Below are 21,428 nucleotides of genomic sequence, written 5' to 3'. Positions count from 1 at the left end.
CGCGCCGCTCCCGAGGGCCCGCGCCGCGCCTGCGCGCTGGCTTCGCGCCCCCCCCCCCCCCCGCGCTGCGGCGCCACGTGACCTCCGGAGCGCGGCGGCCCCGGCCCCACGTCACGGCGGAGGGCCCACAGGGGCCCCTCCTGCCGCCCGGAGCTTCCCGCGATCACTGGGGGTGGGGGTGGGGGGCGCTGCCAGCCCGCCACATGAGCCCGGGGGGGCACGGCCTGAGGCTGGGCGCTCGGGAGCGGCGGCCTCCCCGGGCCGCGCAGGCGCAGTCCAACGTTGGCCCTGGGGGGGAGGAAAGTGCTCGCAGACCCTCCGCAGCCGCCGCCCCCCCCCACGGAGGGGCAAGGGACCGGGGGGGGCGGGGCTGGACGGCCGGGCGCCTGCGCAGGGGGGGCTCGCGGATTGGCCGGAGCCCAGAGAGGGCGAGGCCCCTGCCCAAGGTCACACAGCACGCTGGGGCGCTCGCCCTCCCGCCCGCGGCGCCTGACGTCATCGCCGCCCGGGCCCCGGGGGCCGCTGGGAAGCGATGGCACGCGGCCCGGCTTCTGGCCGCCCCAAGATGGCGCCCGCGCCGGCGTCACGGCCCACAGCCATGATGGCGGCGCCGGCCGGCGCCTAGCTTTCCGGGCCCCGCGCGGCCGCGAGGCGGGAGAAGCCGGAAGGCTCGGCCCTCAGCTAAGATGGCGCCGAGGCCCTGCCCGCGGGGCCCGCCCCTGCCCTTCTCAAAGATGGCTCCCGAGGCCCCCCACGCTTCCGTGCAGGCGCGTCTGAGCAGGGGAGGGGAAGCGCGGGGGAGGGGCAGGGAAGGAAGGGGGACCCGGAAGTGGAGGGGCCCCCCCGGGTGGAAGTGACGCCACCCCCGCGGCCCAAAATGTCGGCGCCCAGAGGGAGGTGTAAGTAATTAAAGGAGAGAGGGGCACGGCGCGGTCCGAGCCCCCCCTGGAGCCCGCCTGCCCCGGGCCTCCGGCCGCTCCCGCGCCCCCCGCCCCCAGGAGCCGGATGGATGGCGCCGGGCCGGGCCGGCCGGGCCGCCGGGCCCCGGGGCCGCGGGGCTGCGCGGAGGAGACCATTCAGGCCCGGCCGCGGGGGGGGCGCGGAGGGGCCCGAGAGGGACACAAAGGACGCGGGGGGGGGGCGTGGGGAGGGGGGGCCGCGGCCTGCGGGGGGGCCGCGAGGGGCGGGGCTCGGCGGGAGGGGGCTCCTGGGCCGCGGGGGGGGGGGGGGGGGGGGGGGTGGGGGAGGGGAGAGAAGGCGCCGGCCCAGGGGGAGGGGCGGCGGGGGCGGGGCTGGGTGGGGGCGGGGTGGGCCCTAGAGAGGAGGGGCGGGGCTTCCACGCGTGCTGGGAGGTTTCGGGTGGGGGGCCGGGGCAGCGCGGCCTGGCAGCAACCCCTCCCCCTCCCGCTCTCCCCGCAGAGATGCCCCGGGCAGGGCGCGTGCGGACCCTCAGCCATGGAGGACAGCGGCGTGGACGGTCCCCTGCCCGCGGCCGGCCCGGCCCCGGCCCCCGCCGCCCCGGTGGCGCCACGCGTGCCCTTCCACTGCAGCGAGTGCGGGAAGAGCTTCCGCTACCGCTCGGACCTGCGGCGCCACTTCGCGCGGCACACGGCGCTCAAGCCCCACGCGTGTCCGCGCTGCGGCAAGGGCTTCAAGCACAGCTTCAACCTGGCCAACCACCTGCGCTCGCACACCGGCGAGCGGCCCTACCGCTGCTCCGCCTGCCCCAAGGGCTTCCGCGACTCCACGGGCCTGCTGCACCACCAGGTGGGCCCCGGGAGCCGCCCGCCCCGAGGGGCCCGTGGCCCGCCGGCCCGGCCTGAATCCCCCTCTCTCCCCTCTGCCCCGCAGGTGGTCCACACCGGGGAGAAGCCCTACTGCTGCCTCATCTGTGAGCTCCGCTTCTCCTCGCGCTCCAGCCTGGGCCGCCACCTGAAGCGCCAGCACCGGGGCATGGCCCCGCCGACCCCCGCCGGCCTGGGCCCCTCCGGCCTGGTCCCTGGCCTGCTGCCCACCCTGGGGCCTCCCGGGGGTCTGTCGGTCCCGGGCCCGTCCTGCAGCGCCTGTTCCGACGAGGGCCCGTGCGTGGCCTGTGGGGGGGCCCCGGAGCCCCCCGGGCCCGGGCCGGGGCCCTGGGTCAGCACCTGGGGGACCGGCGGCTCGGGCCCCTTCGTCTGCGGGGCCTGCGGCCGCTGCTTCCTGGCCGGGGCCGAGCTGGCGGCCCACTGGGCGGCCCACACCGACGTGAAGCCCTTCAAGTGCCCCCGATGCGAGCGCGACTTTAACGCCCCTGCCCTGCTGGAGCGCCACAAGCTCACTCATGATCTCCAAGGGTCCTGGCCCGGGCCCGAGGGCAGGGAGGGTGGGCTGGAGGCACCCGAGGAGCCCCAAGAGTTCCCAGAAGAGGGGCCCCAAGAGTTCCCCTCAGAGGAGCTCCAGGAGTTCCCCGAGGAGGAACCCCAGGAGTTCCCCGAGGAACCCCAGGAGTTCCCCGAGGGGCCCCAGGAGTTCTCCGAGGAGCCCCAGGAGTTCTCCGAGGGGCCCCAGGAGTTCTCCGAGGGGCCCCAGGAGTTCTCCGAGGGGCCCCAGGAGTTCCCCGAGGAGGATCTCGATGAGTTCCACCCCGAGGGGGCTCAGGAGTTTCCTCTGGAGGTACCCCCAGAGGAATCCCAGGAGGCTCCTGTGGAGATACCCGAGGAAGTGTCCCAGGAGATAGCCGGGGAGGAGTCCCGGGAGGGCCCTTCCGATCCCGACCTGGAGGCCACGTTCCCGGTGGCGGCGGAGCTGGGAGAGGCCTCGGAGGAGACCCTGTACCAGTGCGACTGCGGGACCTTCTTTGCCTCTGCCGCGGCCCTGGCCGCCCACTTGGATGCCCACTCGGGCCCCGCTTCCTGCGTCTGTGGGGTGTGCGGGGCGGTCTATGGGGCGGTGGCGGCTCTGGAGGAGCACCACCATGGGAGTCACGGGGCGGGGCCTTCTCCCGGGGGCCCCCCGGCCGGGTCCGGTCGCACCCCGGCCGCTCTGGCTGCGGCGGCCGCCGGCAAGAAAGTGTTCAGCTGCTCCGAGTGCGAGAAGCTCTTCCGTTCCCCGAGAGACCTGGAGAGGCACGTGCTGGTCCACACCGGGGAGAAGCCCTTCCCGTGCTTGGAGTGCGGCAAGTTCTTCCGGCACGAGTGCTACCTCAAGCGGCACCGGCTGCTGCACGGCCCCGAGCGGCCCTTCCCCTGCCACGTCTGCGGCAAGGGCTTCATCACGCTTAGCAACCTGTCCCGTCACCTGAAGCTCCACCGGGGGATGGACTGAGCGGCCCTGGCCCGGGGAGCCCAAGGGCGACTTGGAATTGGAGGGGAAGAGGGCTCCTGGTCTGGGGGGGACCCCTGAGGATGGAGGCTGGGCCCCCCGAGACCCCGGAGCATTGGGCCAGGGCCATTGCAGAGCTGGAGAAGGCCCCAAGGCTCCTGGCCCCATCCAGTGGCTCAGGGACCCTGCCTCCTTCACTTCACTCTCCAGGCCAGGCCGATCCTCAAAGGAGGGAGGCTGGGCCAGGGACCCCCCCCCCCCCAAGCAGGGCCCCACTCTCAGCTGCTGCGGGCTGTGCTCTCTGATCCCCCTCCCTCCCCATGCAAGGTGGACTGCTCTGAATGAACAGAACCAATCCGGATAAGGCTTTCACCTCATTCCCCCCCACCCCACCCCAGACCAGTCTAGTCTGTCTCCCTCACCCCTTTAGAATGAATTAACCGAGTTTGTCCTTGATGTAGAATGTGGGCTGGTTCACAACCCTGGGACCCTCCCCCCTCCCCACCCCCATTCTTCCCACAAGGATTCTCCCCTGCCTCCTCTGTGGGTTTTGGGTCTCTCTCTCTGTCTCTCCCGCCTGTGTCTGTCTCTGTGTCCCCACCCAGGCTGGTCCCCGAGGACAGGGGCAACTCATCTGGAGGTCCTCATGTGTGAGCATCTGCTTGCCTCCTCTCCTTCCCCATGTCCTCAGGACCCTTAATAAACTGGCCTGACACTCACTCTGGCTTGCCTCTTTTCTGTTGGGAAGGACATTTGGGGAGGGGGCCTTCCTGGGAGAGACAGGAGCTTGCCCTGGGTCAAGCTCATCTGGAACACTGGCGGTTCTAGGAGAGCCAAGATTTGATCCTAGGTCTGGGCTGGCTTCAAGGCCTAAAATGAAGCCCGGGGTCAGGAGGACAGCATGTAGTATAGAGACCAGACTTTTCCTTTGGGAGCTGCAGGGCCTAGCCCAAGGGAGTTCAGGGTTAAGGGAAAGTCTCCTGCCCTTTGAAAGTGGAATCTAAAGACAAAGCTTCGCAAGAGTCTTGAGTCTCTCCTTGCCCACAAGGAGCTTTTACTCTGGTGAGGCCAGTGCTGAAGAAATAGAAACCAGACTGAGAAACATTGCGTGCTTATAGAGAAGGGATTATCAAATATTCTTCCGTCCAATGTCCCCTGCTTCAGCAGCGGGGAAAGTGTTGGCCTTGGAGACTGCCTTGGCTTCTTTTCTGCCCCCCTGTGGCCTCAGTTTCCTCCTCTGTAAGGAGTTGATGGACCTAGTGAGCTATGGAAATGTAGGGGAAAGAGCCCTTCCTCTCTGGTTGGGATGGGGGGCCCAGCGAATAGCTACCTGTGTGACTTCTGGTCTCAGTTTCCATGTCTGTAGATGCTTCTGGACAAGAGCACCCTGACTCTTGGAGCCTTCTTCCACTTATTGAGAGATTGCCCTAGAGATCAGGCCAGGAGGAAGCCCCTAGCCTTCCTACGGAGTCTGGCCCAAAGAGGACTGAGCTGCCCGCTGGGCAGAGAACAAGCGCCCCTTGAGTCTAGTGAATAAACAGCTATTAGATAATGGGGATGCAAAGAAAGATAAGCTGACAATCTGGTGGGAGATGCCAGCTCATCACCAGGAAAGGTGTGCCCCCCCCATGGAGAGATCGGGAAAGACTTCTTGTGGAAGGGGGACCCATGGGACAGTTCAGAGAGTGCTTGGGGAAGGGCTGTGACCGGTAAAAAGACTGGCCGAAGAGATGAAATACAGGAAGAAAAGAACCTCGATGGATAGGGATATTTATAGCAGCTTTCTTCTCATGGCGGGGAGCTGGAGATTGAGGAGATGCCCATCCCCGAAGGCTGGGGAACGGCTGAACAAAAGGTGATGTGGGATTCCGATGAAGAAATGATAGTGGTTAGAGCCCCAGCCAGCAGTCAGGATGACCTGAGTTCAAATTCACTTAATAATGATCTAGCTGTGTGACCTTGGTCAAGTCACAACCCCTTTTGCCTTGCAAATACAAAAAAACAAATGATGAACAGGATGTTCTCGGTAAAAACTTATATGGGCAGATCTATGGAAAATGTATATAGTCACATTAACATCACAGCAATGCTGTAGGATGATCTAGGAATGACCTAGCTCTTCTCAGCGATGCTGTGACCCAAGACAATTCCGAAGAACCGGGCTAAAGACTATCGACCCAAAGAGGAGAGCTGACGGGGTCTGAATAGAGTAAAGTGTACTTTTTTTCACTTTATTTTTCTTGAGGTTTCTCCTTTTTGGGGAGAGATTATGTTTATTTTTACAACATGCCTATTGTGGTAATGTTTCAAAAAAAAAGATTGGCAAAGCGGGAGGGTGCCAAGTTGTCAAAGGGTGGGCATGCCGAACAAAGGGCCGGCTGTTTCTTCTCGGGGGCCGTGGGGGCCATTAGTTTGTGACGTGGGGGGAGGGAGGCAGCTCGAGCCTGCCTCACTTAGGGAAGGTGGATCGGGGTGCAGGGGGTGAGGCCCGCCGCGGGCCGCTGGAGGACGGCCGGGTGGGGGTGAGCTGGGCCGGGTGGGCCTTGGCGCCACGCCGCGTTTGGGGGTGGGAGCCGGGGAGGAGCCCCAGTGGGATGAGGTGAGGGCCCCCACCCTAAGAGGGACCTTTGGCAGGAGGAAGGTTGGGGTGTCTGAGTCAGCAACAGAGGTTGGGAAGAGAGACTTGAGAATGCTCCCCGTTCCGTGCACGGCCACCCAGGAAGCCGGGCCAGAGCCCGAGGGACCCCCAGTATTAACAGGTCCCACCGTGCGGGGTTTGAGAAAGGGGAAGGGGGGCAACAGCAACAACTGCCTACGAGTCGGGGTCTTCAGGGTGAGCCTTGGAGGCCCCCCGAGGGAGGGGGCGTTGGCAGCGCCCGGGGGAGCTCTGGGTATGGGGGCTCCCGCGAGCTGGGGGCGCAGCCTGGGGCCCCCAGGCCGGGTGCCGGGGTGCTGGGGGCACCCACCGCGGGGGGGGCAGGAGGTAGTGAGCCGCCCGTCCTCGAGCGTCCCCCAAAAGCCGCGGGCTGGCTCGGGGCGCCCCTTCAGGTCAGGGGCGGCCTCTCCCAGGGCCTGCTCTCGGCCCGGCCCCTCCCCCCGCGGCCCCGCCCCCGAGACCAGCCCCGCCCCGGGGGCCGCCATCTTCTTAGAGCCCGAGCTCTCCGCTTAGCGACAGGCCCCGCCCCCTAGCGACGAGCCCGCCCCGGGAAGCCATCTTCTTAAAGCCCTAGTCTTCCGCCCAGCGATAGGCCCCGCCTCCTGGCGTGCGGCCCCGCCCCTTAGAGGCGGGCCCCGCCCCCTGAGGGTGAAGCCATCTTCTTACTTCGAGGCTCCGAGAGAGGCCCGGGCCCCCGCTTAGCGACAGGCTCCGCCCCCGGGCCTGCGCGCAGGCGCTCTCGAGCCCCTCTCCGGGGTGTGGCCCGGCCGGGCGCCGGCCCCGAGCCCCCCCTCCCGCTCATCTCCGCTCGCTCTCCCCCCCGCCCGCACGCCGGGGGCGGGGCCGCGCTCGCATCCGGGGAGCCGAAGGAGAGCGGCGCCCCTCCCCCGCCCCACCCTCCCCCCCGCCGCCCCCCGGCCGTCTGTCCGTCCGTGCGCGCGCCCGCTGGTCCGCGCGCCAGGGAGGAGGCCCCGAGGCCCGAGGGAGCCGGAGGAGGTGAGCCTGCGCGGGGGGGCTCTGCGGCGCCGCGGGCGGGGCCCCCCGTGTTTCCCTCTGGCTCGGGGTCCGTCTGCCGCCCCCTCCCCCGGCTCTGTCTGTCTGTCTGTCTGTCTGTCCCCCGCCCCGCGGCCCCCCACCCCCGCTTCTTTCTTTTCTCTGGATCGACTCCGCCCCCGCCCCAGCCGGGGTGCCCCGAGTTCAGGTCCCGCCGCGGGCGCCTCCGGGGGGCCGCCCCGGCTCGGCCCCTCCTGGGGTGCCAAGGCTCCCCGATCTGTCAAGTGAGGCCGAGGCTGCCCCCCCCCCGCGGCGCTCCAGGGCTGGGGGGCTCAGGGGCCCCCCCTCCCCTTCCCTTCTCCATCTCTCATCCCTCCATCTCTCATCCCTCCCCATCTCTCGCATCTCTCCCCCTCCATCTCCCCCATCTGTCTCTCCCTCCCCATCTCTTCTATCCCTCCCCATCTCTCGCATCTCTCCCCCTCCATCTCCCCCATCTGTCTCTCCCTCCCCATCTCTTCTATCCCTCCCCATCTCTCGCATCTCTCCCCCCATCTGTTTCTCCCTCCCCATCTCTTCTATCTCTCCCCATCTCTCGCATCTCGCCCCCTCCATCTCCCCCATCTGTCTCTCCCCTCCATCTCTCGCATCTCTCCCCTCCATCTCTCTCTCCCCCTCCATCTCTCATCTCTCGCATCTCTCCCCTCCATCTCCCCCCATCTTTCCCTTTCTGCCCCTCTTCCCTTCCTCGCCCACCTCCCCTCCTTCCCCCCATCTCTTTTTCTGTGGATCCCATTGGCTCCCATCCATCTCTGGACCACCCGCTTCTCAGCCACCCTGCGTGTACCTCATGCCTCTTTCTCTTTTTTCCTGCAGGTATGGACCCCCAGCCACCTCCACCAGCCCCAGGTGCCTCTCCTCGGGGCCGGGGCCGGGGCCGGGGCCGGGGTCGGGGCCGCGGCCGGGGTCGGGGCGGCGGAGCCGCTCCCAGGGCCCCCCTGCCCTGCCCCACTTGCGGCCGTCTCTTCCGCTTCCCCTACTACCTGTCCCGTCATCAGCTTAGCCACTCGGGCCTGCGCCCCCACACTTGCCCCCTGTGTCCCAAGGCCTTCCGCCGGCCGGCCCACCTGGCCCGGCACCTGCGGGGCCACGGCCCTCAGCCGCCCCTGCGGTGCGCGGCCTGCCCGCGCACCTTCCCCGAGCCGGCCCAGCTGCAGCTGCACCTGGCCCAGGAGCACGGTGGCGGCGGGGAGCCGGTGGGGGTCGAGGCTCCGGGGAGCCAGGAGCCCGAGTCGGAGCCGGCCCCGGTCCCGGGGCCTCCCGAGGACGCCCGGGAGGAGGCGGCGGAGCTGGCCCGGGCGGCGGCCGGCCGAGGGGAGGAGAAGGAGGTCCTGCTCCAGGCCGACTGGACCCTGCTGTGCCTGCGCTGCCGAGAGGCCTTCCCCACGAAGGGGGAGCTGAAGGCCCACCCCTGTCTGCGCGGCTCTGGGGGCCGGGCGGGCCCCGACGGGGAGCCGGGGCCCCCTCCGCGACCCAAGCGACACCAGTGCCCCGTCTGCCTCAAAGCCTTCGCCAGGCCCTGGTCGCTGTCCCGACACAGGCTCGTCCACTCTCCGGACCGACCGTTCGCCTGCCCGGACTGCGACCTGGCCTTTCGTCTGGCCTCCTACCTCCGGCAGCACCGCCGGGTCCATGGCGCCCTGAGCCTGCTGGCGCCGACCCCGGCCCCTTCTCGCTCTGACAAGGAGGAGAGAGGGGTAGATGGCGCCTCCAAGGGATGGAACTTTGCCAAAGGGGCAGAATCCCAGGGGCGGAATGGAGAAGACGGGGGAAGCCTGGAGGGCGAGCGGGCCTCCGGCCCTGGGTCTGGGGAGGAACCCCCCCCACCCCCCCCACCGCCCGTGGAGCCCCGCTTCCGCTGCCCAGAGTGTGGCAAAGGCTTCCGGCGGCGTGCCCACCTCCGCCAACACGGCGTCACCCACTCGGGGGCCCGGCCCTTCCAGTGCGTCCGCTGCCAGCGGGAGTTCAAGCGACTGGCAGACCTGGCCCGGCACGCCCAGGTGCACGCGGGGGGCCCCGCCCCACACCCCTGCCCTCGCTGCCCCCGCCGCTTCTCCAGGGCCTACAGCCTCTTGCGGCACCAGCGGTGCCACCGGGCGGAGCTGGAAGGGGCCATGAGCAGGGCCGCGGCCCCCGTGGAGGATGCGGCCCCGGCCCCAGAGGAGACAGTCGAAGACCCCCCTTCTCCACCCTCTCCCTCTCGGACCCCTCCGCCAGCCCCCGCGTACCTCAGCGCCTCCTGTTTTGACAGTCAGGACCACTCAGCCTTTGACCTGGAAGAAGAGGAAGACGGGGGTCTGGGAGGATCAGGAAGGGTGCCCTCCTGACGCTCAGAACCCCAAACCTGTTTTATGGCCACCCGATCCCCTCTGCCCCCTCTCTGAAATGGAACCCTCCCTTTAGGTGCCAACCGTGGAAGAACAAGATTGAAGTGGGGGTGTCCCCTGGGAAGATTGCAGTCTTAATTCTTCCCCTCCTTGCAGGATAGCTCTCCCCACCCCACACTGACCGGGACTTCCACCCTCTTGCCACCACTGGGTACTCTCCAGCTGAGGTGAATTAGGGGGAACTGCAGATTCTCTGGTCCCGGGGGGCCGACCTGTTCCCCTGCTCTCTTCCTTGCCCCTCTGCCCACACCCAGGCCTTCCAGGTTTCTTGTCTGCAGCAGCTACTGTACAGGGGAAGAGTAGAGTGATGGGGGTCCTAGAGTGTGGGGCCGGGGGGGGGCGGGCATGTGTCTGTTCCCTGTTCCTTATGTCTGTCTGAATAAACTCAACTGTGGAGCCCAGAGGAGCCAGGCCGTGGGGCTGTCTGCGCCTGGGAGGGCCGGGAGGTCCAGGGAGGACTCGGGGCTTTCTCCCAGACCCCTGCCACTGGCTGCCCCCCTTCCCCTCATTCCTCAGAGGCACTGATTAAACACCTCCCACCGGCTAGACCCTCTCATCCGTCAGTGATGAGACCACCAACATGTGGAATGATTCAGAATGCTGAGAATTTACCAGCGATTTCTTTGGGAGATGGAGCCTCCAGCCCCCTTCAGATCCCCCTTCATTCAGCCCATGCCAAAGGACAGGCCCCTAAAGATGGACTTGATGGAGGGGGGCAGCGCATGCCACTGCCTGGTCTCTTGGCACTCGCCATGGACCTAGATGGGCAGTGGCAGATTAAATAACCCCTTTGTCCAGGGCAGGGTCGAAGCAGCCTGGAGAGGGCTGGCTTTGGCCAAGGTCAAGCAGGGCCCACATGGGGAATGAGGCCCTGGGGGCTCCCGGGAGACAGCTTGCTTATCCTGGGCCCCAAAAAGGCTTGGCATTCAGGCTGGAGGTCAGAGCTGAGGGGGTGACCCTAGGGAGCCCGTGTGGCTAAAAGAGGAGGTGAAAAGCCCGCCCTGGATCCCAGCGTCTTCCTGGCAGAGGCGAGGCAGGGGGCCAGGGCTGCCCGATGCGGCTGCCACCCAGGTGTTGGGCACCCCGAAGCCATGAGTTTTCAGGGCCTGTCAACAGCTTCCCACATCTCAATCTCCCCGTCTGGGGGGGGGGCTGTGGCCTCAGTTCAGCACCAGGCCCTGTCCCAGAGCAGCTCTTCCCCCTTCTAGGCCCTTCCACCAGGAAGCCTTCCAGGTTGCCTCCCCGAGGCTTTGGGAGTAGAGAGGCCTGGGGAAGCAGGGGCCAGAGAGCCAGGACCCCGAGTGGGGGGAGGCCTCAGCTTCCTCCCATGTCCTGGCCCCCAGGGGTTCACAATACGTTTTGTCCTGTCTCAATCCTGTCCTGGGCTGGGAGCCCGGGGCCTGGGCCAAGCTAAGTTTGGAAGGGGGAGGGGGGGCCGAGGGTCAGGGGGGGTAAGGAAGGGGGCGGGGGCCACACGTCTCTGTCACCAACTTGGCCCCATACACACCCCCTGGACAGTCAGCGGGAGGGGAAACAAAGAAGAGACGAGACCCAAAGTGATAAGGGACTGGACTGGGCAGAGAAGCACAGAGGAAGCCAGAGAAGAAGGTGCAGCGGAGGAGACACCCAAAGAGACAGCAAGGGCCAGGGGTGGGGACCCCTTCAAAGAGGGACGGGGCAGGCCAGGCTCCAGCCTCAGGAGGCAGAGAGGAGGCCCGAGACCCCTACTAGGAGAAACCACCAGGAGAGGAGGCAGAGGCAGGTCCTCCTCTCTCTGTGTCTGTCTGTCTGTGTCCTCTCTCTCCCCCCATCCCTTCTCCCTCTTTTCTTCTTTCCTTCCCTTTTTTCCTGTCTCTTATCTCTCTCATCTTTCTCTGTCATCTCCTTTTTCATCCCTTTTCTCCCTTCCTTCCTTCCTTCCTTCCTTCCTTCCTTCCTTCCTTCCTTCCTTCCTTCCTTCCTTCCTTCCTTCCTTCCTTCCTTTGTCTCTGTCTCTCTCTCTGTCTCTGTCTCTGTCTCTGTCTCTCTGTGTGTCTCTGTCTCTGTCTCTCTGAAACAGAGAGAGAAAACTGACAGAGCAAGGAAAGAACCTAAAAAAGAGGAGAATTGGAGAGAGTCGTAGCAAAGGGCCTGAGAGAGGAGCACTAGGAGTTTCTGCAGAAGACAACCTAGAGAGGAGAGCCCTCCAAAGGGCAGGGGGAGCAAAACTGGAGGAGGGCTCAGAGAGGGAGCGAGTGTGAGACAGCCAAGGAACCAGCAAAAGCAGTGCTGGTGGGGAGGGGAGCCCCCGGAGGGCCAGGCAGTCCAGAGGGAGGGGCTTCCAAGGGACAACATACAAGCCCTGAGATGGAGACCAGGGAGCAAGAGCCCCTCAAAGATGGGGACCTGGAGGTGAGCAATGTTGGGGTGTAAAGGGGAGGCAGAGGCCAAACAAATCAAAGTGGCAAAGTTGAGAGAAAAATACGAGGTGTCCCCAGAAACATGGTAAAGAAAAGAGAGAACAAGGAATAAAAATAGAAATTTGTAGACCCTGAAGCAGAAAAGAGGACTAGACAAAGAAGCCCCAGGGGGGCAGGATTGGGGGGAGGGTTGCTCCAAGGCTGCCCCTGGAGGGGTTGTTGGGGAGGGCCGTGAACCGGTGCCTGTTCTCCAAAGCACAGGGACAGGTGGGCCAGCGCCTCAGGATGACTCACCATGAGTCACGCACCCCACCCTGGCATGGTGAGCCAACTGTTGACCCTGGTTCCCCCGAGAGTAGCCCCTGACCCCCAGCTCTTGCTTGGGGGCTCTAAGAACACTTCCCAACTCAGATTTCAGCAGGGTCCCCAAGAGGTAATGAGTTCTCCCTAACAGGAAGATTCAAACAGGGATCGGATGACCTCTGCTGCTCTGTATTGGGGGCTCGTGAAATGAACTTGATTTCCTCCCTCTGAACCCCACCCCGCCTCCTGCCTCCACCCCCTGCCAACTGTCCCCCATTGGATCTGCTAGTTCGAGATCTACCAGGACATAGATCTTGCGAGTCTTCGAAGTAAAAAGAAAGCTTAGAGATCATCCAAGCTACCCCAAATTTTACATATTTGGAAACTGAGGCTCAGAGAGTTCAAGTGACCTGCCCAAAGTCACCAGAGAGTCAGGCACACTAGACATTCTAGGTCCCTCCACCCGCCTCTGTTGGTCAGTCTGTGACTGTGTCTGTGTCTCTCTACCCTCTCGGCCCCTAGGAGGACCCAGCCTTGGCCCTTCAGCGCCTCGTTGACCTCACGGCCAGTATGGTGACTCCCATTCGGACCCTGAGATCCCGCTACCGACTGGTCCAGGAGTTGGGTGCGGGCACCTATGGCCGTGTCCTCCTGGCTCGGCCCCGGCGAGGGGGTGAGCTGGGCTTCATGGTGTGGGGGATCCTCCCTAAGCCCAGAATTCTCAGGAGCCCATGGTGTGGGAACACAAGAGATGGAGACCATGGTTCTGGGGAGCCGCAGACACTCAGGATATTGGAGCCCCAAGAATTCTACTTAGCAATGGGAAATTCCAACTTTCTCATTTCCCACCAAAGAAGCTAGGGCCAGGGCAGAGATGAAGTCCCATCAAGTCAGGCCTAGACCCGGGAGTGGGTGCAGGCCCAGGGGTTCATCCCCGACACCCCCTCCGGATGTCCCTCTTTCTCAAGGTCCCCCCGTTGCCCTGAAGCTTCTCCCTCGGGCCTCTGCATCCTGGACTACTTTTCTTCGGGAGTTCTGCGTGGGTCGCTGCGTCTCCTCACACCCCGGCCTGCTCCGCACCCTGGCTCCACCCCTGCAGAGCCCCTGCCACTATGCCTTTGCCCAGGAGTACGCACCCTGTGGAGATCTCAGTGGGATGTTGGAGGACAGGGTGAGACTTGGAGAAAGCATCCAAGGTGGAAGAGGGGGCTCAGGGAGCTGGGGGTCGGAGTGGGACACAAACTTGGAGCTGAGATTTCAGAAGAACAGGTATAGGCTTAGTTAGGTCTCAGCTAAGAATGGGCTCTGGGATGGAGACGGAATGAGAGATAAGAATCAGAAATGGGATTGGTGCCAGACTTGGCAATGAAAGCCAGCCCTGACTTGGGGTGGCAAGTCTGGTCACTCTTGAGAATGGGGTTCAGATGTAGAAGGTTGGTTTGGAGATTAAGTTGGGGGGGACCAAATTTGGAATCTGATTGGTTGCCAGCCCAGACTTGGGAGTGGCTTGTTCCTGGAAGAGGGACTTGGAGCCAGGGCCAGGGTCTGGGTTCAGATTGATATCGAGATGGTGGAGCATTGGGTTGGGGACATTAAAGTGGATGATAACGGTGGGCCATTCTGAGGCCCTTTGAGCTCGGTACTCTACGACAAAGTAGGCGGCCGAGGTCACCAGATCTCAAGACTCAAGGTCATGGTTGGTGTCTAAAGTGGGATTCAAACCCAGGTCTTCAAGATTTCACCTCTTATACTCAATCACTATGGAAGAGGGCTGAGGAGACAGAGAGAGGGAAAAGATGGATGGGGTCAGGGTTGGGGGAGATCTACCCCTGGAAGCTAGGGCTGGCCCAGGCAGGAATTAGCCTTGGGATCCCCATTCAGATCCCAGGACCATGGCTTGGGGTCCTAGAGAAGTTGGAGGGCTTCTACACTGCACTATTCCCGAAGACTGGGTTTCCAACAAGGACCCTCAGAGCAGCCTGGCTCTGAGGTACCTCCATATTCTAGACTCGAGAAAGGGGAGAGGAAAGGGGGAAATTGGTTTTGGAGAGGGATCTTGGAGAGTCCATACACTGTGCCCCCCACCTATTCCCTTGTAGGGCCTCCCAGAGCTCCAGTTGAAGCGAGTGGGGGTCCAGCTGGCCAGGGCCCTGGACTTCCTGCACTCCCGAGGCCTGGTCCATGCCGACGTCAAACCTGACAATGTCCTCGTCTTTGACAAAGCCTGCCACCGGGTGGCCCTGGGGGACTTTGGGCTGACCCGGCCAGAGGGCTGCCCGGCCCCAGCCCCTCCTGGCCCCCTGCCCTCCGCCCCTCCTGAGCTCTGCCTGCTCCAGCCTCCTGATACCCTGGTCCTCCGGCCAGAGCTAGACTCCTGGGGCCTGGGGGTCCTCCTCTTCTGTGCTGCTACTGCTGGCTTTCCCTGGTCTGTGGCCTTGGCTCCAGACCCTGGGTTTGAGACATTTGCTGTTTGGATGACAGCTCGTCCCCAGCCAGCCCTGCCACCCCACCCCTGGGACCAGTTCTCTGTGGCTGCCCAGACCCTCCTCCGGGGGCTGCTCGCCCTGGAGCCGGAGACGAGGAGCCAGCCCACAGCTGTCCTGGACTGGGCTGGCGAGGCCTGGATGGTGGGGGGGGCTGAGGCCTCAGAGGAGGTGGAGGAGGAAGAGGAGGAAGAGGAAGAGGAAGGCACAGGGGGAGGAGGAAAGGAGGACAGCACTGGTGGGGAAGAGGAGGCCAGCTTGGATGAGGGGTCAGAGGAAGAGGAGGGAGCTCCGCTGGGGACAGGGCCATAGGGCCAACCCAGGGAACACCCTGACCAGGTGGTGAGGCAGGTGGTCTGGGCCGGGGCCAGGATTCCCCCCCCCCACGCCCCACCCATGACAGGGGCCACCTGGACTGAACTGTGGAGACAGCTGGTGTGGGGAGAGGGGGAGGGGCTGAGATGAAAGGTGACCTTTCCCACCTCCTCTGAGGCCTGGACCCAGGTGCTTGGCTCCCTGTCCCAGCCGCCTTCCAGGGACCCAGGTGGATGGTCCCTGGTCCCTGACTCCCTGGGCTTCCGCTGACTCCCTGGTTCCCAGGCCGGGATCGGAGACACCTGGAGGATATCCTCCACCCCTTCCCCTTCTGTTTCCCTCCAGTGATTAGTGATGGGGGTCAGCCGCCTCCATACTTCAACATTTTTTCCACAGCCTTCATCCCCAGTATAATTCAGGGGAAATGACTGCCTCAGGGTCACACACATAGGAAAGGGCAGGACTGGAATGGCTCTCCAGGCCTTTGACCAAGGTGGACGGTATTTGTGGGTGTGTGAAGGAGACCAACCACATTTGTGAAATAAATGTTGTCTGGCCCACCTGTGTCCTTTGTCTTGGAGAAGTGGAGGTGGGGAGGGAGGACAAGGTTCCCGGGGTCAGCCTGCTTCCCTATTCCTGCCCTCCCTGGGGGCCTGCTGGATGCCCTGCCCCCTCCCCACAGCAGAGCTGGCTAGGGGCTTGGCTGGGGCCTGGGGCCTGGGGCCTGGTACAAGAGAGGGCAGCTGGAAGCTGATGAGGTCACTTTGCAGATGTTTCCAGAAAACCCCCCTTGCTCTCTGCCCGCGTAGGGCCCTCCACTAAAATCCAGTGCTATGGACTGCCCCCCTCGACCTCTAGGCATCCAGGCCCCCCAACTTCTGGTCTCTCAGGCACCCAAGTGTCGGGGTTCACGTGTCCCCTCCTCCCTTGAGGCCTCAGACCTGGCTTTTCTAAGGAATCAAGACCCCTCTGAGCCCCAGGTCTGGTCGATGACAGGATTCTGCTGCCCTTCCCCCACTCCCCCAATCAATGCTCCTTTGATGGACCAGAGACAAGTGGGAGGGGGGGGGTTCTGAATCCTATTGTGGAGAGGGAAAAGTGGGGGGGGTGGCAGGCTAAGAGATGAGGCAACTGGATTCCAGACCAATGTGGTGGGCTATGATCTCAGAGCACCAAGCAAAGAAAAGAGGCGGGTACATGAGCAACTGGGAGGGGGGGCAAGGGTCCAGAACCCAGGGTCTTGAAGGGACTGGCTTGGGGCTGGAGGTTCGCTCACCAGGTCCTCTGAAGCATCAGGATGTAGGATTAGGATTAGGATTCCCGAGGGCCTGAGGGGAATGGGGAATCTGGACACCTGGGTCTCACTCTGAGGATGATCTGGGGCCCCTGATTATCTGGCCCCTTGCCTACCACCTCTGGCCTATTGCCCACCCACGGGCAGTTACTCAAGGGTCCACACGGTGTCGCTCTAGCCCTGGGGGGAGGGACCAGGGTAAGGGGGTGTGGCCGAGGCCCCCCCACAGGGCAGGGGGGCAAGGGGGGCGGGGTCTCTGGGCCTATGGCCCAGCTTGGGGTTGGCAGCCACCCAAATCAACCAGGGCACTGACCAGAGGAGGTAGTGAGAGAGACCCGGAGCCCTTGGGGGAGGTGAGACTCAAGAGCATTGGGGTTGGGGGGGCTAGGGGCAGGATGCCTGGCTTCTTAAAGGGGTGGGATTTGGGGGACCTGATTCTTGTGTTTCTGACAAGCTGAGGGCTGCTAGTCCAGTCACCATTACTACTCACAGAGTGGTTGGCAAGAATCTGAACTTGGGTGTTCTTCGGGGCCCCAAACGTTGTGGCCTTGGAAACTTGACTCTGTAATAGATTCAGAACTGGGGGGTCCAAATAGCTGTGGGGGTTGAGGTCCTAATGGAGGAAGGGGCTGACTTCCTAGGCTTCTGGAAGAGATAGGAGCTGGGATTCCCTAAAAGAACTGGGGATACAGATACGTGGGTCCCTGGAGGGGGCGTTATGAGAGTTGAGGATCTGAACAATTGGGTTCCTGAAACAGTAAGGGTTCTGAGTCTAAATTCCTGGGACTTTGGGAAGCATTGGGGGCCAAAGGCATGACACAATAGCTTGAGAAAGGTTTAGGGGCTGGAGGCTTGGATGCTGAGAAATGAGACTCAGAGGAAAATGGTGGTTGGGTCTCTAACAGCGAAAAGAGTTGAGGCCTGAATCCTGTCTTACGGCCTTGGAGCCTGGGTCTCTGGGGGAAGACTGGGGCCTGGATGCTACTTTTCTAATAGAATTGAGGGCCATGTCCTTAAGGGGAGCAGGGACCCCAAGATCTGATGGAGACCCGGGCTATGGCCAAGACTTCACTGGTGCCAAAGCCCTGTCTCCATCTTGTCTGCCCCCACCCCCACCCTGCTTCAGCTTCCTTAACCCTGCCCCTGGGGGTGAGGAGCACCTGTCTTCTCTTGAAATGAAGAGTCTGATTCCCCCCCTCCCCAAGTTTGTTTGCTTTGGAAACAGTGGGGGCTGGCTTCTCCTCCCTGGTTCATCTTTCCTCCCACTGGAGGCCCAGTTTGGGGGGAGGGGGAGGATTAGAGAAGGCGGGTCTAAAGAGGAGGGGACCATCTATGACCACAAAAATCACTCGCCCTACCCCGAGGGGTACAACTATCCTGGCCTCCAGCCCCTTGCCTGAGGGACCAGGTTCCTTAAGTTTCGTCTCTCTCAAAACCCAGACAACCCCATTCCTAGCTGCTCCTTTGGTGTCCAAGAGCAGGTATCCCTGGGGTATTCCAGAGGTTTAGACCCCTTGGGGTGGGAGCAGGGGCTGAAAGCCTGGATCCTGGCTTCTCTGGTGCCCCAATACCCTCCTCCCACTAGGGTCCAAGGCTACACTTGGGGTCATTTGTCCGGTTTGACTTTTTCAGAGTTGGCCATGACAGGAGAGAAGGGAGAGGAGGATGGGGAGGATGTGAGCTGGGACCTAGAAGATCTCACGATGGAGGAGTTGAGTGAGGGGCAGGCGGCTGCCCGGACCCTGGAGGACATGCTGACTCTGAGCTCCCAGGCGCTGGTTCAGGCTGAGGTTGAGGACCTCTATGATGAGGTCCGCCAGCTGGGCCAAGGCCGCTTTGGCCGAGTCATGCTGGTCACCCACCGACAAAGAGGTAGCTAGAAGGACCAGGGGGGCCGTCAAGGGGCTGGCAGGGTCTGGAGGTCCCGAGGGGAAGATGAAAAGGCCAAATGAAAGACGGCGGCGAGCTACCCAAAGAAGGGGTAGACCCATGCCTGTCCAAATATGGCCTTGTCTCTTGTCCTCAGCATCACGTGGTAGGGTGAAGTGAACTTGAGTTCATGTCCTAGATCTGAACCATGCTCAGGGTCCTGACTGTGGGGTCCCAGGACTGGGTGGGCCCCAGGGGTGAAAGCCAGGGATTCAGGCGTCAGGGCCTCAAGACCCTGGCCCAACTGAGACCCAGGTATCCAATTTCCCTCAACCCCCAAGGGTTCCAAGTTCATGTTATGGACATGTAAGTCCTTCCTTCTCTCTGGGCCTCAGTTTCCCCATGTGTAAAGTGGGGGTATTCAGGCTGTTAACCAGCTCAATCACAACCTCTCGGATCCAGTCCCACACTGATGGTCTAGGGTCTTGTGTTGTCCTACCATTTTTCCCACGGTTCCTACTCCAACCCCTCCTCCTCCTTCCTTCTTCACTTTCCTCCTTTGGGAATCACCCAGGGACTCCCATGGCCCTTAAGCTTCTCTCCAAGGCCTCGACAACTCGCCAAGGGTTCCTCTACGAGTTCTGCGTGGGGCTGACCCTTGGCTCTCACCCCTGCATTGTGGCCACCTACGGCATTGGGCTGGAGACTCAGGCCTGCTATGGCTTCCTCTCGGAACCTGCCCTGCACGGGGACCTCATCGCCTTGATCTTGCCCAAGGTAGGTTGGCAGCCTGGAGACCTTGCCTTTGGAGAGAGAGATTCTCCAGAGGGGAGAGCCAGGGTGGGGTCCCAAGCTGGAAGGACCCTCTGACCCTGGGTCTTCTTCTTCTTGGGCCCTGAGCTCTTGTGGGGATCTGGAAATATCCTCCAGAGTAGCATGGGGAAGCCTGAGGAAGTGGAATGGGGTTTAGGGGTATCAGGGAAGTTGGGGGGTGATGAGTCTCAGCTCTTTTGTTCTAGGTACAAGGCCTGAGGTCAGCCTTGGGCTCCAGTGAATTGGTCAGAGGGCAGCTGAGTCAATATGTTTCCAGGAAGGGCTCAGAGAGGGAACCGGTCATTCCCCAGGTCTGGCCAGGGGGTCACAGGATTTCAGAGTTAGAAGTGGCAGTGGGGATCCAGTCATTTCGCCTTTGACCTAGGGCAGGGAGAGTGTTCATCTGGGTGGGGGGAGGTGGGTGAGAAGCTTCCTGGGCTGTTCATCCATGAGGTGGCCCCCTGGGACCTGGGTGCTGCCTTCCAGGGGCTGGGGCTGCCCAGTTCTGCTCAGCAGCACCCCCTGCACCCACAGAGGGGCCTTCCGGAGACTGCGGCCCAGCTCTGCGTCCAGCAGCTCGCCTCTGCCTTGGAACACATCCACTCCAGGGGCCTTGTTTATCGAGACCTGAAGCCTGAGAATGTGCTGGTCTTTGAGCCGGGCTGCCGTAGGGTCAAGCTGACTGACTTTGGCCACACTAGGCCCCGGGGGACCCTGCTGCGCCTGGCTGGGCCCCCAATTCCCTACACTGCCCCTGAGCTTTGCAGCTCAGCCCGCCTGCCCCAGGGGTTGCCCATCCAGCCCTCGCTGGATGCCTGGGCCCTGGGTGTACTCCTCTTCTGCCTCCTCACTGGCTACTTCCCCTGGGACCAGCCCCTGCCCGACCAGGACCCCTTCTACCAGGATTTCCTGGACTGGAGAGCTTCTGGGAAGGCCTGTGACCGCCCTGCCCCCTGGGTCGGTTTGACCCCTGTGGCTGACCGGCTGCTGGCAATGCTGCTTGACCCCCGGCCCCGGCAGAGGGGCCCTGTGGGCTCGGTGCGGGCCTTCCTGGGCCAGTCCTGGCAGGAGACGGCTGGGGGCCCCGAGCGGGCCAGGGATGAGGGTGAGGGTCCTCAGTGAGAGGATGAAGGTCCCAAGGGACCAAGCCTCCAGGGAGGCTCCTGGGTCTCTAGATGGTGAGGGTGGGAGGAGGCTGGGCCAGGAGGGAGATCACCCTTAACTCTTCCCTATATCTGAGTCTCTGCCTCAGTTTCTCTTTGTCTCTCCCTGTCCTGTCCTTTCTACCTCAATTTCTGTCCCAACCTCCTCCTGTATGTCTCCTTGTCTTTCTCTCCCAGACTCCTCCAACTCTACTCTCCAATAAAGCCTCAAGATACTTCTGTTTGTTCTTCTGCCCAAGGGGGTGGGCACTGAGACTGCTAGGGGGAAGGGGTGGTTGGGGACATTTCTGTGAAGGGTTGTGTTTGTGTTTGTGTGTGTGTGTGTGTGTGTGTGTGTGTGTGAGTGTGAGAGAGTATGAATGTGTGTGTTTGTATGAGTGTATGTGTGTGAGTGTGAGAGTATGAATGTGTGTGTGTGTGTGTGTGCATGAGTGTGAAAGAGTAAGTGAGTGTGCCAGCAGGGCAGGCCCCTGGGGGGGGGTGCCTGTCACCACCTGGGGCCCTGGCTCCCTCCCAGTTGCCCTGAACGCAAACACTCCCTCTTCCTCTCCTGCTGCCATGTCTGGCACCCTGCCCGGCAGGGCCTGGCATCTTTGCCCTCACAGAGGCCAATTTCCCGATCTGTGAGAATGGGCTCTGCTGAACCCCAGGGCCCGGCAGTGGGGCCCGGCGGTGGCCCCCGCCTCCCATGGCAGGGGGCTCAGGATGGTGGACAGGCAGGCAGAGCGGGCAGGAGGAGGGGGGCCTTTGTGCCACCTCCGGCTCTCACCAGAGCCTGAAATAGCCAAGCGATTAGGTGGGGAATGCCTCCCACTGAAGTGAAGAAGTGGGGGTGGCGCTGGGCAACAGCAAGAGACACTTGGGGGGGCCCGGGGCCCTCACAGAGGCGTTAATTGCTGCCAGGTGCCAGAGATTAACAGGAGGCGATAATGAGCCTGGGTGGAGGCAGCTGCCAGGGGGAGCCTGGAGCCGCCTCCCAGGGGTCTCTGGGAGCCTTGCCAAGAAAGGGCTCAGCTTGGGGCCTGGGCAGCTGCTGACTAGGGCCCGGGGCCCTGGGGCCAAGAAGTCCCGAGGGAGCTTGTGGCCGCCCATCCAAGAGGGCAGCTGGCAGAGGCACCTCAGAGCGGCCCCCGTCTGACCAAGAGGAATCCACTCACCCAAGGTCACCCTGTGGTGGAGGTCAGCCTCCAACAGAGACCCCAGTAGCAGAGGCTGAGCAGCCACCTTTCTGCTGGGTGCCTGCTGTCCCAGTGGGGAGAGTGGGGGGCCGTGCCAGGGCCCCACACAGAGAGGAAGGGGTTGTGACCTTGGAGGGAGCGATTTTCTCAGCTCTCAGCCTCAATTTCCCCTTTTGGCTCGGGTGGGGGGAGCTTCTGCATTCCTGCTGCCTCTG

At 63.2% G+C, this 21,428-nt stretch overlaps 4 protein-coding genes across 6 annotated transcripts; all 4 read left to right on the top strand.

The window, feature by feature from the left end:
* The first annotated feature begins 260 nt into the window (after window positions 1–260).
* Window positions 261–5,077, top strand: FIZ1 (FLT3 interacting zinc finger 1). The gene is made up of 3 exons (XM_074220079.1): window positions 261–899; window positions 1,420–1,767; window positions 1,852–5,077. The coding sequence occupies exons 2-3, from the start codon at window positions 1,456–1,458 to the stop codon at window positions 3,301–3,303; spliced, it is 1,764 nt and encodes a 587-aa protein (XP_074076180.1). The 5' UTR covers window positions 261–899; window positions 1,420–1,455; the 3' UTR covers window positions 3,304–5,077.
* Window positions 5,078–5,778: 701 nt separating this feature from the next.
* On the top strand, window positions 5,779–9,805 carry ZNF579 (zinc finger protein 579). 2 transcript variants are annotated; one of them, XM_074220086.1, is made up of 2 exons: window positions 5,779–5,822; window positions 7,826–9,805. In XM_074220086.1, exon 2 carries the CDS (start codon window positions 7,828–7,830, stop codon window positions 9,334–9,336), a length of 1,509 nt encoding a protein of 502 aa, XP_074076187.1. In that variant the 5' UTR covers window positions 5,779–5,822; window positions 7,826–7,827; the 3' UTR covers window positions 9,337–9,805. The 2 variants fall into 2 exon arrangements, with proteins under 2 accessions (XP_074076187.1, XP_074076188.1); XM_074220087.1 differs by lacking the exon at window positions 5,779–5,822 and adding an exon at window positions 6,623–6,952.
* Window positions 9,806–10,893: 1,088 nt separating this feature from the next.
* SBK3 (SH3 domain binding kinase family member 3) lies at window positions 10,894–15,448 on the top strand. The gene is made up of 4 exons (XM_074193689.1): window positions 10,894–11,787; window positions 12,621–12,771; window positions 13,067–13,269; window positions 14,198–15,448. The coding sequence occupies exons 1-4, from the start codon at window positions 11,743–11,745 to the stop codon at window positions 14,891–14,893; spliced, it is 1,095 nt and encodes a 364-aa protein (XP_074049790.1). The 5' UTR covers window positions 10,894–11,742; the 3' UTR covers window positions 14,894–15,448.
* A 1,042-nt stretch (window positions 15,449–16,490) lies between these two features.
* On the top strand, window positions 16,491–20,270 carry SBK2 (SH3 domain binding kinase family member 2). 2 transcript variants are annotated; one of them, XM_074193670.1, is made up of 4 exons: window positions 16,491–16,543; window positions 17,823–18,062; window positions 18,634–18,836; window positions 19,407–20,269. In XM_074193670.1, exons 2-4 carry the CDS (start codon window positions 17,831–17,833, stop codon window positions 19,992–19,994), a joined length of 1,023 nt encoding a protein of 340 aa, XP_074049771.1. In that variant the 5' UTR covers window positions 16,491–16,543; window positions 17,823–17,830; the 3' UTR covers window positions 19,995–20,269. The 2 variants fall into 2 exon arrangements, with proteins under 2 accessions (XP_074049771.1, XP_074049781.1); XM_074193680.1 differs by lacking the exon at window positions 16,491–16,543 and adding an exon at window positions 16,605–17,671 and having other exon boundaries at window positions 19,407–20,270.
* Window positions 20,271–21,428: the final 1,158 nt, after the last annotated feature.

This window comes from Macrotis lagotis, chromosome 1 (genome assembly GCF_037893015.1).
Source record: "Macrotis lagotis isolate mMagLag1 chromosome 1, bilby.v1.9.chrom.fasta, whole genome shotgun sequence".
NCBI classification, from domain to species: Eukaryota; Metazoa; Chordata; class Mammalia; order Peramelemorphia; family Peramelidae; genus Macrotis; species Macrotis lagotis.
The sequence above is the reverse complement of the archived record's forward strand: the minus strand, read 5'-3'. Positions and strand labels throughout refer to the sequence as shown.

Coding starts and splice junctions, on each gene's coding strand:
- SBK2 (XM_074193680.1), top strand. CDS start 17,831: ATGACAGGAGAGAAGGGAGAGGAGGATGGGGAGGATGTGAGCTGGGAC. Junction 18,063..18,633: donor GGTCACCCACCGACAAAGAG/GTAGCTAGAAGG, acceptor GGAATCACCCAG/GGACTCCCATGGCCCTTAAG. Junction 18,837..19,406: donor TCGCCTTGATCTTGCCCAAG/GTAGGTTGGCAG, acceptor CTGCACCCACAG/AGGGGCCTTCCGGAGACTGC.
- ZNF579 (XM_074220086.1), top strand. CDS start 7,828: ATGGACCCCCAGCCACCTCCACCAGCCCCAGGTGCCTCTCCTCGGGGC.
- SBK3 (XM_074193689.1), top strand. CDS start 11,743: ATGGAGACCAGGGAGCAAGAGCCCCTCAAAGATGGGGACCTGGAG. Junction 12,772..13,066: donor GGCTCGGCCCCGGCGAGGGG/GTGAGCTGGGCT, acceptor CTCTTTCTCAAG/GTCCCCCCGTTGCCCTGAAG. Junction 13,270..14,197: donor GTGGGATGTTGGAGGACAGG/GTGAGACTTGGA, acceptor ATTCCCTTGTAG/GGCCTCCCAGAGCTCCAGTT.
- FIZ1 (XM_074220079.1), top strand. CDS start 1,456: ATGGAGGACAGCGGCGTGGACGGTCCCCTGCCCGCGGCCGGCCCGGCC. Junction 1,768..1,851: donor CGGGCCTGCTGCACCACCAG/GTGGGCCCCGGG, acceptor TCTGCCCCGCAG/GTGGTCCACACCGGGGAGAA.